This window comes from Mustela lutreola, chromosome X (genome assembly GCF_030435805.1).
Source record: "Mustela lutreola isolate mMusLut2 chromosome X, mMusLut2.pri, whole genome shotgun sequence".
In the NCBI taxonomy this organism is placed as follows: Eukaryota; Metazoa; Chordata; class Mammalia; order Carnivora; family Mustelidae; genus Mustela; species Mustela lutreola.
The window spans coordinates 11794847-11813122 of NC_081308.1; the positions used below are offsets into that span (position 1 = coordinate 11794847).

The 18276-nt window shown below is 44.9% G+C and overlaps 1 protein-coding gene and 1 long non-coding RNA gene across 4 annotated transcripts in view; both read right to left on the bottom strand.

Moving 5' to 3' along the window:
* The window catches only part of CLTRN (collectrin, amino acid transport regulator), a 34494-nt gene extending 24955 nt beyond the window's left edge, over nt 1–9539 (bottom strand). For 2 of the 3 annotated variants that reach the window (XM_059158761.1, XM_059158759.1), the window contains exons 1-3: nt 9386–9537; nt 9025–9083; nt 4950–5035 (exon numbers count right to left, since the gene is read on the bottom strand). In XM_059158761.1, the coding sequence (XP_059014744.1) occupies nt 4950–5035; nt 9025–9083; nt 9386–9443 (203 nt within the window). In that variant the 5' untranslated portion in view covers nt 9444–9537. Of the gene's footprint in view, nt 1–4949; nt 5036–9024; nt 9084–9385 lie in introns of all 3 variants that reach the window. The other variant, XM_059158760.1, reaches the window with a different exon arrangement.
* Nucleotides 9540–9579: 40 nt separating this feature from the next.
* Nucleotides 9580–18256, bottom strand: LOC131822247 (uncharacterized). Its single transcript, XR_009350141.1, has 4 exons — nt 17895–18256; nt 11998–12156; nt 10730–10838; nt 9580–10454 (listed from the first exon to the last, which is right to left on the bottom strand). It is a non-coding gene; the product is annotated as an uncharacterized LOC131822247 (long non-coding RNA).
* Nucleotides 18257–18276: the final 20 nt, after the last annotated feature.

The window sequence follows — 18276 nt, forward strand, 5'->3', positions numbered from 1 at the left end:
CGTCCCTTCTGCTTATGAAAGAGCTCGGGGCGGTGGCATCCGAACTCGGATCCAAACCGTCTTCCCGCCTCGGACACAGCCGCTCTCCGTCCCGTGCCCCACTGCCCTCCTGTCCCCGTGGCGCCCCAGCCCCACCGTCTCCCCAAGTGTCCCCCACCCACGTCATTCTCGCTCCTGTAGGGACGGAGAGCGCTGGGGGCATCTACCGAAGGGAACAGCAGGGCGCTTGTCCCTTCGCTGGGGCCCTCTATGGACGCCCCAGGCTGCTCCGCCGTCCGGGGTCCTCCCCTCTGCTGTGGTGGGTGCCCTCAGCTTCCCCACTCAGGGCGCCTCGGGGGCCCCCGCTGCGCTCTGGCCAGCGTCCTCCAGCCCACCCCGTGCTCAGACTCCGGCGGGCCCGTCCAGCCTCACCGGCCTGCTCTCCTGGCCCCGCAGGCAGGGAGTCCTCCCGGCTCCCTCCGGCAGCCTCCGCTGGCTCCCCGGGATACAGCCGTGGGAAGCCGCTGGCAGAGCCGTCCTGTCGCCCCGCTCCTGGAGCCTGGGACAGCCTTCCCCCTTCGGACTTCTCCAGCCACAAGGCAGGCCCCGTGTCTGCTCCCCCGCGCACCCTCAGGGTCGGGGCCCCCGGCGTGCATGGCGAGGGAGTGACATGCCGGTGTCTCATCTACAGACAGCGCCAGGCTCTGAACAGTTCGCGGCCTACCTTGATGCAGACGGGCCCGAGCAAAAGTGTCACTCAGAGCACATAATCGCTGGTGGGGCGCGGGCAGCAGCAACTCATCGGGGCAGGCCCAGCTGTTGGCACCCCTCCAGGCCGCACCTGCCTGTGTGCTGGCATGCGTTCCCGCCCGGCCCTGTCCTCCGGGGAAGGCACAGGAGATGCCACAGCCCTCTCTGCCTGGCCACACCCCTGCCTATCCGGCCCTCTGGCTTTCTCTCCCACTGCCTGCTGGCTGAGGGGGACTGGACCCGTCCCGCTGCCTGTCGGTCCTGTGTGCCCGTAGCCAGGACCCATCTCTCTAGCAGGAACACCCTCTTGCGTTGTCAGTCGAGGTTGCAGCGGATCAAGGCTCTGCCAGCCACGGGTCGCCAAGTACGCAAAAGCGTCCTCAGGAGCTCCTGAGCTGGCGTCACTGGAGGCCGTCGGGCTCGATGGAAGAGACGGTGGTGAGGACTGGGTAAAGGCCTACGGCAGCTAGAGCTTCCGTTCTTCTGATCTGATCTGATTATCCTCAGTGCATGACCTTTCACATTTTCCATTCTGTCCGTCCCAGTAACTTCTAGTTTTCTGCAACATTCATAAAATAAGCCACGAGGAGAAAGAAGGAAACAGTGATGTTCCAGATGGGATCCCTGAAGCCATCCCGGGGACCGCTACTTGCCTCCGGGTCAGTCCGCCAGGGCTGCTCTAACAAACGCCCAGACCCGGCGGCTTAAACAACAGAGATTTATTGTCTCTCGGTCCGGAGGCTACAAGCCCAGGATCGGGGTGCTCAGGCTCCGTTTCTTCTAAGGCTCCTTTCTTTGGCTTGTGGATGGTTGTCCTCTCCTGTCCTACCCGGGCTCCGTCTGTGCACACCTGCGTCCCCATCTCTTCTTGTAAGGACGCCATTCCTACTGGACCAAAGCCCACCTCTATGACCTCGTCGTACATTCATCACCTCTTCAAGGACCCTATCTCCTAATACAATCCCATTCTGAGCTACTAGGGCTGCGGACTCGATCATAAGCACTTTGAGGGGATGCAGCTCTTCCCGGAGCCGCTACCCCCCAGCATTTATTTTGTCCCGCCCTGGCACCAGAAGGCCTTTCTAAGGCAGAAGAGTTAAAACCTGAGCCGGCTGCCAAGCCACTGGCATCTTCTGTCCACCCACCTGCCGGAGAGGCGGCCTCTCTGCAAAGTTTTTCTCAATGCTGTCTTGCATTCTGGGGGGCCCTTTCCCATGGGGAAGCCCGTTCATGTAAGGATGCAGCCTTCTTCATGGCCGCACGTGGAGAATGGGATCAGCAAGTGAATTGCATTTTAAACACCCCATGATTCATGAGGCGGCCCTCATCACTCCGCGCCCCGACAGCAGTATTGCTGGCACTCATTCTGCCTATGGCCTTACAGAAACGTCTGCTGACCCTTGATGGAGTTTTGCACGTTCTGACTTTCAATGGGCATTGGCAATAATGCCTTCTCCATAGCATGTACAAGTGAGACGCGTCTGCCGAGTAAACAACACCAGATATTCACAAACGCACACAATGTTCCAAGTGAAAAAAATGCAAATGGGAATTCCTCAACATTCATCTAAAATGTTACATGTTTAAATTAACTCTTCCTACGAATGGAAACATCTGATTTAACATAGTCATTAACAAGGTTCAATGCAGGCACCCAGAGGAAGAAACCGTCTGACCAGCAGAGCAATGTGTAAACCTGGGGATGAGAAGAGCTGAAGATAAAGAGACTGTCTGGGGAGGGGCTGCATTCGAAGATGACAAGAGGGCTTCTGTTTTTTTCTTAAATTTTTCCTTTTCAATTTTTTGCAAAGCAATCACCTAATTTTTTTAAAGATTTTATTTATTTATTTGACAAAGACACAACGAGAGAGGTAACAGAAGCAGAGGAAGTGGGAGAGGGAAAAGCAGGCTTCCTGCTGAGCAGGGAGCCCGATGCAGACCTGGATCCCACGACTCCGGGATCCTGATCTGAGCCGAAGGCAGATGCTTAATGACTGAGCCACCCAGGTGCCCCGAATCACCTAATTTTTATGAGAAAAGTTGTAATGTAGTTGTAAAAAGAATGTGCAGTTTAAAAGGCATGTGACAAGCACAAATAGATTTTTTTCTAAAACTCTATAAAACAGGAACGGAATTCACTTTGGACACAATTTCATTTTACTATGTAACTCCTTCTAATTTTTTGAGTCATGTGAATATATTACCTATTTTCTAATATATATGTGTGTACATACATCTATCATATGCTTATTTTGCTTCCCCAAATGCTACTCTTTTGTTTCATTCTTTTTTTTTAAGATTTTATTTATTTATTTGACATATCACAAGCAGGCAGAGAGGCAGGCAGAGAGAGAGGGGGAAGCAGGCTCCCCGCTCAGCAGAGAGCCTGATGTGGGGCTCAATCCCAGGACCCTGAGATCATGACCCTGAGATCATGACCCCAGCTGACGGCAGAGGCTTAAACCACTGAGCCACCCAGGCACCCCTGTTTCATTCTTTATATTCAGAGCCCATGCATATTGTGGGTTTGAGGGAGGTCGATAAATAGTGATCCTCTTTGTCAGGTTCTGAATCCTTACAGAATTAAGACAAAAGAATAAAGCAGGGGCGTCTGGGTGGCTCAGTCGGTTAAAGCCTCTGCCTTTGGCTCGGGTCATGATCTCAGGGTCCTGGGATGGAGCCCCACATCAGTCTCTCTGCTCCGCGGGGAGCCTGCTTCCTCCTCTCTCTCTGCCTGCCTCTGCCTACTTGTGATCTCTCTCTCTCTCTCTCTCTCTGTGTCAAATAAATAAATAAAATCATTAAAAAAAAAAAAAAAAAGAATGAAGCAGATAGGATACTAAAAAGGCCAGGGTGGAAGACATAACATTAGTCGGCAGGTGAGTTTTCTTCCTAATCGCAAAACTCCTGAAAGGAGGTAATTCATCAACAGTGTCCAGGTAGAACTGAGCTGGGGCATCTATTGCACATGCCGGAGTAATATGCATGATATTGAACAGCTATATGCTATGGCGCCGACCAACAGAAACCAAACTCCTCTGTACGTAGCCCACCCAGCCTTACAGCTGCATGGGCCTGCCCCTGCACGAACTGATTCTACACTTAGTGTAGGGAGAAGCACAGAGGAATGCCTGCTGTCTGCGGGCACAGAAGGGAACCCGGGGAGAGCTTCTCCTTCCAGCTCACCAATCATCAGCCATTTCTCCTCTCAAGGGGAAGAAGGAGAGAGGGAATAGACAGAAACCAGAAGTGGTACCAGAATCACAAACAGAGATAGAAGGAAACATGCCAAATAGAGACCATGCCTCTGGAAGAACAGAAAAAAATGTGAAACTGTGAAAAGTTTGTACTAAAGCTTCTAAGAAAATAACCAAGGTACTATGATAGATGCCAACAGTGGGATGAACCTATACAGGTGTATTTCCAAGACGAGTGCTGTGGCCTGACTTGTTCCCCCTCCCCCAAATTCCTATATTGAAGCCCTAACCGCACCCCACCCCACCCTCCTGGAACTGTACATGGAGAGAGGGCCGAGGAAGAGATAATTACAGTTAAATGTCATCATAAGGGTGGAGTCCTCATGGGAGTAGTGTCTCATTTGAAGAGACACTGGAGAGCTCCCTCTCTCTTCCCTCCATGCTCCCCCAACAAAGAAGAGGTCATGTGAGAGCACAGTTCTAGCGGTGTCTGCCAGGCCAGAGAAAAAGCCTCAAAAAGAAATCTGCCTTGCCTGAGCACTGCGAGCTTGGCCTTGGAGCCTCCGGAAGTGTGAGTAATAGGTGTCTGTTACTTAAGCCAACTGGCGTGTGGCGTTTTGCTACTGCAGCAGTCCTAGCAAACTAATACCATGAGAGCAGAATTCTTTTCTCCTTTCCTTCCTTCCTTTTTCCTTTCCCTTCATCCCTTCCTTCCTCCCTTCCTTCCTTCCTTCCTTCTGCCTATCTACAGGACAAGCTGATGTATACAACAGGAAAGTAGAACAAGCTTATGACACATGACCACATCTCCAAGTTTTTATCATCTTACTGCCTGCTGAACAAAGAGCCTTGTTGGAACATGGGACAGGCTGCAAGGTGAACCAGATTACAAAATTTTTAAATGTTACAATGTGAATCCTTTCCAAAAATTAGGTTAATTATTTTCCAGATAGAATTTTGAATTAATGCATGTCTCAAGTATCACTACAAATAACCAATTAAGATTTTTTACTATTTACTTACTCTGTTGTTTCTCTGTTGGGAACCTTCCTCATGGAGAAAGCCACCATTGCTTTGAAAAGATATTCCTCATTTGTATCCCAGGCATACTAAAAGAGAAGTAAAACAGAAAATGTAAAAGGCTTAGGATAAAAAAAAATGGTCCTGTTGGAATCTAACTGTGACCACAGTGGCGGTGTTAATCAGTGCCTGTCCCTCTCTCTCTCTCTTTCTCATCTTCCTCACACACTAAAGACCAGAAGCCAAGATAAATCACATCATGGTAATGTTCAGGATGAGCTTTCTTGGACATTCTGTCATTCCAAGTGTGGTGCACTTTCCATTGCATTATCTTCTTCAAGATCTGCAGTGTTAGTAGCCAGTCAACAAAGAGCGCATTCAGACATCGTATTCTGGACATACACAGTTGGTTCCCTTCCTCCCGTACTCTGTCCTCAGTTTCCTTTCCTTTACTAACATAAGTACAATTTTTCTTTCCATTTTCTTAGCTGGAAACTTGAGTGTGTGCATATTATGGACTGAATTGTGCCCCCCCCCCAATTTATATGTTGAAGTCCTAACCCCTGATACCTTACAATGTAACAGTATTTGGAAACAATGTCTTTACAGTGGTGATTAAGTTTAAATGAGGTCATTAGGGCAGACCCTAATCCAATATGGACTGGTGTCCTTCCAAGAAGAGGAAACTTGGACACAGCCACATATAGAGGGAAGACAATGTGAAGATACAGAGAGAAGACAGTCATCTACAAGGCAAAGCGAGAGGCCTGGAATAGATCCTTCCCTTACACATCTCAGAAGGAACCAACCCTGCTAATACTCTGAGCTTGGACTGCCAGCCACCAGAACTAAGATAAAATACATTTCTATTGTTTAAGCCCCCCAAGTCATGGTACTTTATGACAGCAGCCCTGGAAACTAATGTGGCTGACCACATATTTTAGGTGAGGAATCACGTGGAACTGGACAAAGTCACACAACAGGGTTGTTTAACTCTTAAGTTCATGATGACCTACTCCCCAATTGCCTGGAAATCCCTCAGGTCTCCATCATTTTCTCTCTCTCATGGCTCATGACGGCTATTTCAAACCTCTTTCAGCTCCCCACCTCCACCAAACTCAAACCTCATACTCACTAGATGCTTCTTATTTTTTTTTTAAGATTTATTTATTTGAGGGAGAGAGAGACAGAGCACAAGCAGGGGGAGAGGTAGAGGGAGAGGGAGAAGCAGGCTCCCCGCTGAGCAGGGAGCCTGATGCTATGCGGTGCTCCATCCCAGGACCCTAGGATCATGACCTGAGCCAAAGGTAGAGGCTTAACTGCCTGAGCCACCCATCTTCCTGACACCAAACAAAAAACTCCCTCTGTAGACATATATGCTGTCCACGTGCTCCCCCGGAAGGCCGATGCGGTGTTTCTCCTCCTATCAATGGCTATTTCATCCACCTGTATTAGGAACACTTCCGTTCCGCCCTTCTCAGGATCTAAGGGTACAGCTTCCCTCTCCTCTGTACATGAGACCCTGGCTTTTAGCCACACGCTCAAGCCTTCCCATTAAAACGGCACCAAAACCAAATCACTGACCTCAATCCTTCTTCTCTATCTACTGCTGTCTGTCTCCTGCCCTTCACAGCCAACAGCCTCAAAAGAGTTGTCATACTTGCGTTTTTACCTGTTTGCCACCCACTTATTCTCAGCTCCCTCCATCACCTGCTTTCCAGTTCCGCCACTCCACAAAGATGGCTCTCTCTACAGTTACCAGTGACCTCCACATGACTCAACCTAACCAGTGGCTTTCAGTCCCACCTTGCTTGATCTGTCCCCAGCACGCTGATGAACACTTCCTCCGACCTGAAGCACTCTCTTCCCCTTTGTGATACGCATTCTGGTTTTCCTCCTGTCCGTCCCTTTGTCCCCTGCGTAGGTTGGCACTCTCCTATAAGGGTTTCAGGTCTCAGAGAACCTCAAAACTCTATGCTAGAGCTTCCCCTCTTGTCACTCTGTACTTTCTCCCTCACACTGTCATCTACTCCAGGCTTCCATTATCACCAGCACGTGAACGAGCCAGCACCGTATCTCAAGCCCGCCCTGTCCTTGCTTATTCAGAAATACGTCATGCTCAACAAGTCCAAAATTAAAGCCATGATTTTCTTGTCTGTACCTGCTTCCCTGGCTCATAAGTAGGTCATCATCCATTCAGCTACATAATTAGAAACTAAAGCATCATCCTTGGGGGCCTGGGTGACTCAGGTGGTTACGCCACTGCCTTCGGTTCAGGTGATGATTGCGGAGTCCTGGGATCGAGTCCCACATCGGGCTTCCCTTGCTCTGCAGGGAGCCTGCTTCTCCCTCTCCCTCTGCCTCTAGCCCTGCTTATGCCGCGCCCTCTCTCCCTCTCCGTCAAATAAATAAATAAAATATTCTTAAAAATAAATAAATAAAGCGTCACCCTTGACTCCTGCCTCCCCCTTTCTCCTTTCTACTCTTGTCCCCCGCAGTCTGCCTTCCACACTGTGACCAGGGTGTTTTCCAAGCACTCATTCTGTAACAACATCTCTTTCAGAAAACTCACACTGGCTTTAAAGATAATCTCAAAACTTCCTAACCCAGTCCACATACTCTTCAGCCCGATCTCTGCTTTCTGCCTGAACTCAGCACACGCCAGGCTCTACCGCCCTGCTCCAGTGCAGAGACCTCAGCCTTCCGTCCACCTCATACTCTCACTAAGTTCCTTCCTGTAACAAGCCTTTGCATGTTCTGTACCCTCTGCCCTGTGTTCTTTTATCCTCTGGCTCACCTCCGCTCAGACTTTTAGACTTCATAGCAAATGCCAAGAACTACGGCCCCCGACAAGGCCAAAGCCCCCACGTACTTCTCCTTCCTGTAATACCTGTCAAGATCGCACATTTCAATTTCATTTACCGAATGTTTCATGGGCAACCAATCTTCCTGATACCATGAGCTCCACGAAAGCTGGGACAAGCCCGATTTATGTGCCATCGCATCCCAGCATCCAGTATGGTGCCCACCCTTGGAGGACCCTGGGATACACAACCACACACTGGTGGAGAGAGTAGATTCTACAGTCAGACAGCCTGGTTCAAATCTCACCTCTTTGTCATTTGCTGACCTGAGCTCCTGAGCAAGCTGCTTAATTTCTTTGTACCTCGGTTTTCTCCTCTACTCCATGAGGGCGGGCATGCCTGTACTACCTCCCTCAAAGGGCTGTTGTGGGGGCTGCGGGAACTGATGTAAGTCAAGTGCTCAGAAGAGTCTCTGCTGGAAAGTAAACTAAGTTCTGAATAAATGCTGGGCCCTCTAATGATCCTTACTCACTGAATGAATAAAATAACCCGTTGGTGAATAGGCCTGCAAACAGAATCCGTACCTCTAACTTCCTTAGCACTCTTCAATTGCTTCTACCCCAAGTCATCTTATTATCGCCTACTACTAGGGAAAGTCTTCACAGACCACACGGGGATACCCAAACTAGAAGTGCACAAATCATCTCATTAATTCCACAGATCGTATTGTTCTTATAGCTATGTGAGCCTCATGAGTATTTTTTAACTTCAATTTCATAAATATGTATTTCACGTTGTTACTCTGACATTTGAGAAGAACTGGAGGAACTTCACATTAGAACTAGAAACTTTTCATGCTATGAAAAATCTGATGTGGGAACAATGCCACCTTTGCGTGGACTAGAAGACTGAGGCTGACAAAATCCTAATGACCGCAAAGGTGTGCAGAGCCGGCCCAGACCTGAGTGTGGGACTCGGGCCCTCAGGCCTCCGCCACCACCACCCCCCCACTGTGCTTGGCTGAGATGCTCCAGTTTGCTACACTGTTGTGTGTCATACAAAGCTTCACAGATTTTCTAGCACACACCGCAGATTAAAGACTTGAGGCAAAATCATTTTTTTAACAATTTCTATTTTACTATTTTTTAACTTTAAGACCATATCTGATTTGAGGTCTTTAGGATCAAACTATATGAGTTTAAGATATGAGGCAGAGGCTCATTACTAGAGAAAGTAGTGTTATTACAAAATGAACATGCAGGTTCTTCACTTACTGCTTTATCTCCCAGAGCTGTTCTGATACTCAGTCTTACTTTAAAAGCATTTTCTGCATCTGCCAGAAAGAAAAGGGAGCAGTGTGTGATGATAAAAATCTGCCAAAACATCAAGTCCAAACATTTAATCAACTCAAATCAACAGAACACAGATCTTCAAACTGCCCCTGAAACTGAAAGTTTAACTACAAGCACCTTAGCCCGTTCAAATTTTTCCTTCAAACTCATAAAACAGTCACAGTCCCAACTTTCAAGCCACAACACGTCTGCGGATTTAGGAAAATAAAGAGGTCATTCAGTCGAAGATTTCTCAATCATTTAGAAAACTATTACCCTATTCTTAAGTTTCAAGACCACATACCTGGTTGACACAGTTCAGCACGAACAGCAGTCACCAGAAAAAAGAGCAGGCACAACATTCTTTCAGGGTGCGAAACACCAGGCAAACGGAGGGAAAAAACTCTGCCCTCCACTTAAAGCTGCCTTAGCCATTCTGTGACCCGGATTAGAATATCAGAGAAACAAGCGAGCCGCCACCTAGAAGGTTTAATGATTAAACCCCATTATTTGGGTTAATACTTACAGAGAAGCAGCCCATCTCCTGTCAGTTATTTACCAAAATCTGTTTGGAAAACAGATTAGTTGTCCTTTCTGAACTCTACCTCCAGCGGCTGCTTCCTCTGCTGACTCCAGACGGAATCCGCCTCCGCCCCTTCTGTGCTCCCCTGGCTAAGGGCGCCATGGAAAGAACCCGGCCCTCTCTGAATGGTTTCCTCAGTCTCACCTTTCCACCTTTCCCGGGCTAAAATAGCCGGTCCTTGATAAGCTCCCTTCATGTGGAAAACAAACATCACCCCTTTCTATCTCTGGGGAACAAAAGACACCCTTCCAAGAATGGCCTCACCTGACTCTCACCTCCACAGGTAAACATCTGGGGAGCGCTCCCACCTCAAAGGGAATCATTCTGGTCAGCCCTAAGTTCTGGCGGTTGTGTAGATTCAAAGTTAATGGTACAGACCGGTGCTGTCCAGTGGAACATTCTGCGATGATGGAAATGTTCTATATCTGCACTATCCAACTTGGTAGCCGTAGGTGGCCACTGACCACCTGGAATGGGGCTGGGCTGCAGAGAAACTCAATTTTCTATTAATTTAATTTATGTAGAAACATGTGACTAGCAACCACGTTGGTTAGCGCGCCAGAGAACAGTCATTAAGAGCTTCCCGCCATGAACTAGGTTTGCTGGATTCTCTCATCCTCAAAACAGCACCTCCCAGTCGCTGTTGCTGGAATCATCTCAGATGCCAGGGAAACGAGGATCTGGTGTTCGAGGCAGCGGTGGCCATGGGAGGAGGGAGTGGGTGTCACCAGAACCCCGCCTGCGCCGCACTGACCTGCCCTGGGCCTTCACTTGTCAGCCTTGGTCAAAACTGAAAAGGCAACAGGGGTGCCCGGGGGGGGTCTGTCAGTTAAGCATCTGCCTTGGGCTCAAGTCATGATCTCAGGGGCCTGGGATGGAGGGCCGCATCTGCTCTCTGCTCAGTGGGGAGTCTGCTTCTCCCTCTCCCTCTGTGCTCTCTCTCTCAAATTAATAAGTAAAATGTTAAAAACAAACAAACAAACAAACAAACAGACCTGAAATTGCAACAAAGCCTCAGAGATGCTCTCGGGATTACCATAATGAGCGGAAGAGAGTCTCCCCTACCGGACATTCATGGATGTCAGCAGAAGCCGCCCAGGCAGGTTGATGTCAGGGCTTTCCTCTCTACCATGCTGCCCCTTCATGAAGTCAGTGCCCAGATTCCACGTCATTGCTTGAAAACCATGAAAGGGAAAATAAGACTGGGTGACCCTAATGGGTCACCTGATGTTGACCCTGATGTTAAATACAAAATGTGGATTTTCAAAGCCACCATGAGAGAGAGAGGTAACAGCTACACTCCCACAGCACTCTGAGAGTCCTGTCATTTCCCCGTCCTGGGCAGGCTGATGTTTTACCACAGATGACCCATTTCTGCTTGGTGACTCCACCTGAGAAAGCTTCTCTCTTCTCCCTCACCTTGGTCGCAAGGGCACAGACTCAGGAAAGACTGGATCAGAGGAGAGGCCGCCAAAAGTTAGGCCCGTCATTCTAGCAATTTCACTATTAGGTGAAATGGAAATTTCCTAGAAGGGAGAGCCCACATAACTTAGTCCTGAAAAGAAAGTCAGTCTAGACGAAGTTACCTGGGGAAATGTTAGACTAGTTTAAGTCAACATGGGAAGGAAAAGCCAGTAGATGGAGATTATAACAAAGCTAATTATTTGCTATCAGGGAACAAAGCTATGTTAGAGACGAATCTGATTCAGCCTTCCCTGAGCCTTAAACTTCCCAAAAGTGTCAAATGTTTCTCTTTTGCTCTTAATCACATATGTGACTAGGACTGCAGACAGGAAAATGCTGAATTAGAGTTAAGTCATTCTTTGAAAAGCAAGGAAAGTTTCTTCCCTTTTGAATTATGATTTCTCTCCTTTTTCAAAATAAAATTCACCATTTATTAAACAATTTCTATGTGCCAGGCACTCTAGTAGTGCTTAATATAAACATGAGTTTTTAAGAATATTATCCTTACTAAAACAGAATCGACATATGACATGTGAATTTCAGGTGTCCCAAAGAGTGACTCAACATTTATATACATCACAAAACGCTCACTACAGTAAGCATCGTTACCGTCTGTCACCACACACTTACTACAATTTTACTGACTACATTCCCTTTGCTGTACTTCACTTTCACTATTCTATACTTTAGCGATGTTTGTTGTCTCATTTGAAAAATGATAGAGGAAAAAAAAAAAAAAGGCAGGAAAAACGAGCCACAGAAGTTCTGTATAGAAAATACAGAAAAGCCAAAAGAGAAAAATACAAAATACCCGTAACATCACCAGCATGAATGACCAATGCTAATATATTTTGAGAGTGGAAACATACCTGCTTTAGCCTTGGCTCTTCTTGTGTGAAGCTCTTGTTCTGTCTCATTATCGCAGCACTACCAGAATCGTAATGGTGGAATAACATGGACCCTTGTTCTCTTCCTTATTCTAATGGGAGTGCAGCTCTTCGGCTGGATCTGGTGGACCACTTTTAAATCTGATGAGTAGTGAGACTGCTCTTCTAACATCTATTAATATGATCCTAGAGATCTTACCATTTGGTGCGTTTTACTAAAAAATTCCTTTACATGGATGCAACCCTTAGATAAGCTCAGTTTGAAGATACTCCTGGACTTAATTGCTGTGTTTTTCCTTAGGTTTTTAAACCTATTTTTGTAGAATATCATTTAGGTTCCTTTTCAAGTGCTGATTGCTGAAATTTATTTTTTCTAGCCCTTACATTATCATCCTGAAAATGGTATACAAAGATTTCTAATATCCTCTATGTTTACAAACACTTTAAAATGCCAAAGAAAATCGCAGAAGAAATGCAGAGTTGAAGAATCTGGTTCATACACATTTTAGGGGAAGAGCTCTTTGAAAACTTTCATTTCTTACATTGTCATTTACTTCAAGTTTCATGTTTCACTGAGTCCATTCTGGCTGTTTATAATTTCTAAGAAAGTCATTATTTCAAGATTTTCCGGTATTCTCATGGACTTTCTACAGTATTTCCCATCAAATATCTAAATTCATTGCTATATTCCCTTTGCACGTTCTAGTAAACATATTAGTTTTTTCTCATTTTCCATTATTCTCGACAGAGATTTGTCTAGTTTTGTTGTTACTTAATCAAAGAACAAGATTTCAAATTTAATTTTCAAGTCTTTTTTTGTGCTTTCTGAGTCATCGATCTTATTTTTTTTTTTTATTAAGTCCTTACTCCTGTTGTCATCATGCTGGTTTTCTTGTTCTTCTTAAAACTCTTGGATTGACAAATAGGCTTATGCATTTTTAGTCTTTCTTGGTTAATAATGAAAATATCTGTGGCTATGAATTTTCCTTGGAGTATTGTTCTGGCCACATGACATAAGAAGTATAGATGTACAGTGAGCTCACACTTATTTTCTAAAGAGTCTGTAATTATAGTTTCAATTTTCCTATATCCCAGTGTTTGCTTAGAAAAGTATTTGACAGTAGTAAAATTGGTAGCAGCCCAAAAGACAATCATGAAAAATATCAACTTTTATAGGCCTGTCAGTTGAACAGAAAAGGTATAATGGTAAAATAAGACACTGTCAATAACTCAATTTAAAACATGAAAATTCTTACAAGGTATGGGTCACTTAGAACATGCTAAAACTTTTTAAAGTTGTTCTTGCCTCTTAACATACTGGGTTTTTTTCTTCCACTTATAAAAATCTTGCACAAACTTGCTCTTTATTTTCACACAGAATTTGAACCTCCAGAGAATTAAATTAAACTAAATTAAATCAAACCTCCAGAGAATTCATACCAAACTTGCTTCATACAAAGCTCATCTCTGCAATTTCACATACAGGAGGTCCAGAATTTACCAGTAACAGTGGTAACGATGACAAAGAAAGCAGTTTCAATTGTTCTGAATGTGTTACTATTTACTCCCAACGTTCGGAGTTTAGAGAACAAAGATAAAAAATTGAGATTACTGTTTCCGTGAGCGATACAGAAGGCACCGGGTCTCCTGAGACAGGAAAAATAAATTGATTTCTCTGTGTTTTTTCCTGCTCTACAACACTATTGAAAAGCAGTTTCTCAGTACTTAACTATTGATCTATTGCTCTGGAGGGTAAATTAAATATGAGATCACACACAAAAAACCCACGTATGTCATTCTTTTGATGCATGCAAGGTGCTTTTTAAAGTTCATCAGAGTGCAAGCGGGCTTCATCCCACCTCTGTCCTTTGTGTGTGCTTCTTTCCACACCGCTTTCTCAAGTTCACTACAGTGAATTTTCATTTTTTACCTTTAAACTTCTTAGCAATCGTTCCACATCTACCTCAATGATCATCTCCTTTGAGAAACCTTTGTTTTGGGATGCCTGGGGGGGTTAAGCATCGGCCTTCAGCTCAGGTCCTGATGGTCCTAGGACTGGGATCAAGCCCCACATCTGGCTCCTTGATCAAGCGGGGAGCCTGCTGCTCCCCCCTGCTTGTGCTGACAAATAGATAAAATAAAATATTTTAAAAAGAGACACAGAGAGAAAGCTGTCTTTTGTTTTTGTTATTATTTGTTTTACACTTGTCCAGTCCACTAACTTTTTCTTCTCTTCTTCTCCTGGGTTCCCACAGCATTTGTTCCCATTTGAGCGTGTACCTATTGCCAACATGATTTACTTTTGTGTCCTACAGATTTTAAGTTTCTGGAGAACAAGGACTATATTTGGTTTAATTTTGCATTTCTCATGGCCCATGAGTATTTGATAACTTAATAGAACTGAATTTACTTATTTGAATCATAAACTGACATTTGAAGAAGGTCAAGAATGCGGATATAAATCATGAGGCACACTGCGATTTTTTTTACATTCCTAGTCAGAGAAAACTTCTAGTATCTGCTAAATAAGGAATGCTGGGCTTTGGGATATGTTTGTCTCCACTTCCACACCTCTGCCCTTTTTAAGATGAAAAGAAATCTGAAGCCACAGTGTTTGGAAGGTTCATCAGATTTTGTAGCTTAATCAACAGCCATAACCATTACGAGCTTAGTCTTTTTATCCACAGCGTAACATTTTTCTAGTTCAGAGAAAGTTAATCACTACTGCTTAGAAATAAAGATTAATTTAGACAAGCTGAGTTGAGTGTAATTCTGCCAACTTTGTTTTTTTAATTAACATATATTATTTGTCTCAGGGGTACAGGTCCGTGATTCATCAGGCTTACACAACTCACAGCACTCACCACAGCACACACCCTCCCCGATGTCCATCTCCCAGCCACCTCATCCCTCCCGCAACCCTCAGTTTGTTTCCTAAGATTAAGAGTCTCTTATAGTTTCTCTCCCTCTCTGGGTTCATCTTGTTTCATTTTTCCCTCCCTTCTCCTATGATCCTCTGCCTTGTTTCTAAGATTCCTCCTATCAGTGAGATCATATGATAATTATCTTTCTATGACCATCTTATTTTCTTTAGCATAATACCCTCTAGTTCCATCCACATGGTTACAAATGGCAAAATTTCAGGGGGGGTTTTGATGGCTACATATTCCTCTCTCTCTCTCTCTCTCTCTATATATATATATATATATATCACATCTTCTTTATCCATTCATGTGTTGATGGACATCTAGGTTCTATCCATAGTTTGGCTATTGTGGACATTGCTGCTATAAACATCTAGGTGCACGTGCCTCTTTGGATCACTACATTTGTATCTTTAGGGTACTTTAAATTCTTAAATTAAGAATTTTAAGGGGCGCCTGGGTGGCTCAGTGGGTTGAGCTTCTGCCTTCAGCTTGGGTCATGATCTCAGGGTCCTGGGATCGAGCCTCACATCAGGCTCTCTACTCAGCAGGGAGCCTGCTTCCCCCTCTCTCTCTGCCCGCCTCTCTGCCTACTTGTGATCTCTGTCTGTCAAATAAATAAATAAAATCTTTTAAAAAAAGAATTTTAAGGACAGTTTCTTTTTTTTAACTTTTATTTATGTTTTTAATTTCTTTTCAGTGTTCCAGAGTTCATTGTGTATGCACCACACCCAGTGCTCCATATGTTTCTTAAATGGAACGCTTGCGTGCCTCATCTCCTGCATGAAGACCAATGCATTAAAATGAGTCTCAGGTAGTAAAAGCAAGCTCTTACCAATATTTCTTCCTCTAACTCTTTCCAATATTGTTTGGGTGTTATATTAAGAGTATTCTCATGGTGTAAGCAAGTTATAATTTTTTCCCAAAATTATTATGGCCATGCTCTACGGAGCAGTATTTTTCACCTTCTATTTGGCAAACAGTGTCACCCAGTCACATTCAGCCCTGAGTATAGGTACTTCTTTTGCCAACCTATATAAAAAGATGGAGGAGCCATTGGGCCTTGTATCTTTCAGGTTAGATGCTCTCATTTTCATAACAGAATCTTTACCCTCATTCTAATGGATATACAAAGCATATGAATTAATCAACATATCAAAGTTTCTGCCCTTAAATTCTGACCAACAACAATGATACTGACCCTTCTACTGTCTGGAAATCGTCAACAGCTTGTAGTAAGAACTGCTGTTGGTGAGAACTGCTGTTTGTAAAGACATGCACACAACACCTTTATCACTGCAAATCAGAGATGCCCTATAGGTTGTTGCAGCCATGCATTCATCCTGCACCCGCAACAAACACTGTTAATCGACTACAGAACATTTTCCTTTTGAGTGTGGACTCAACCATAAAGCTTCCCAATAGTTATTCAGTCAGTTGGCAAGTTGAAACTTACTTGCCATCATGGAGAATGATGATCTAAATGCTGCCCTGAACGGGGGTGTGTGTGTGTGTGTGTGTGTGCATGCTAGGTGGCTCAGATGATTAAGTGCCTGCCTTCTGCTCAGGTCAGATCTCATTGAGCCCCACGGTGGCTCCCTGCTCAGAGGGGAGTCTGTTTCTCTCCCCCACTCTGCTACTCCTCCGGCTTGTGCTCTTGCTCTCTGTCATATAATTGAAAACAATAATAAAATAAATACTGCCCTGAATAAAGCCATAACACTGAGTGCCTGTAATTTCAAATGAACAGAAAAGTTTGGGTGGCTTATAGGATTGATTCAATACTTTGTGATTGCTGGCAACAGCGTACAATGAGGAGATCTGTATAAAAGTCCTTTTGCACTTGTCTCCTACTTAATTGCCATCAAGACGAGGAGTCAAGATGTCCATTGGGACTAAAAATCAAGAAAACCTGCTTTTCAAAAACAAACAAACAAAAAAACTAAACAAATGTATGGAACTCAAGGGCACTATGCTAAGTGAAATAAATCAGACGGACAAAGACAAAAACCATAAGATCTCACTTACATATGAAACCTAAAAAAACAAAAACAAAAAACTGAACTCATACAGATAACAGACTGTTGGTTGCCAAAGTCAGGGAATGGGAGAAGGGCAAAATGGGTGAAAATGGTCAAAAGGTACAAACTTCTAGTCATAAAGTCAGTCAGTCATTGGCTGTAATGTACCGAATGGTAACCATAACTAATAATACTGTATTGCATATTTGAAATTTGCTAAGAGTAAATCTTAAAAAGTTCTCATCACAAGAAAAAAATTACAGCTAAGTATGGGGTCAGATAGTTATTGTGACCATTTCACAATATACACAAATACTAAATCATTATGTTGTATACTTGAAACTAACATAATGTTATATGTCAGTTATACCTCAACTAAAAAAAGAGACCAGCACTTACCAAGCCCTTTTCTACCTATTCCAACCCCCTTACCACATCTTAATTTTCTCTTCAATTCTTGTATCATCCAAACCCAGCTTGGAAAACTTCAGACTGTAAGTCCCTTGAGACATGTCTTGACACTGGAACTTAGTACTCCATAAACACAATTTAAATGAATGCATAACTGAAAGGCTAACGGTAAGTGCCCTTCCTTCAGAAGTGCCCCATTCAGAGATTTCTGGACAGAAAAAAAAAAAAAAAAAAAAAAGCGGTAACCCCTCCACTTTTTTCTTGTGGACGCAGAATTGTAAAATGGAGGGAGTAAACCTCTTTACTTTAATCCCAGAGCAGGGGGTCTACAGAGGTATAAGTGTTGTGCTGTCCCGACAAGCTCTAGATAGCAGGAAGGCACTATGCGCTTAGAAAAAGTCTTCTGAAGATGCCAGGAGGTAGAAGAATGTGCTTACTACTCCGTGCATCTGCCTAGCATTTAAGGTTGGTTGAAGGGCTGGAAGGAACACAGTTCCAGTCAGTGCCCAGTTAAGTTTCCTACCCGGTTGGAGCTGGGAGGAAATAGGAAGAAAGACTATTTTCAGACGAGGATTAGGGATGCAAAGACTTCTTTCACTTTATAAATGCCACAGACGTCCAGCTCTGAGGTGTAGGCTGTTTTCTCCGGAAACACAAGAGCCCCGCCCGCTCCTGAACAGCTTCCCGCGACCGAGTTCCGCCAGCAGAGGGAGGGCAGGGAGCGTGGACTGCTGAGAGCGGACCCAAAAGAGGGAGTCCTGAGAACCCAGGGAGCGGCCATGACGCAACGCCAGAAAACGCGGAAACCGGCACGAGCGTGGCCAATGTGGATCGTAGGGTCGTGCCGTGGGGCGCTGGGATTGGCCATGACGTAGGACCGTGGAAAGCAAGAAAGGAACGTGACG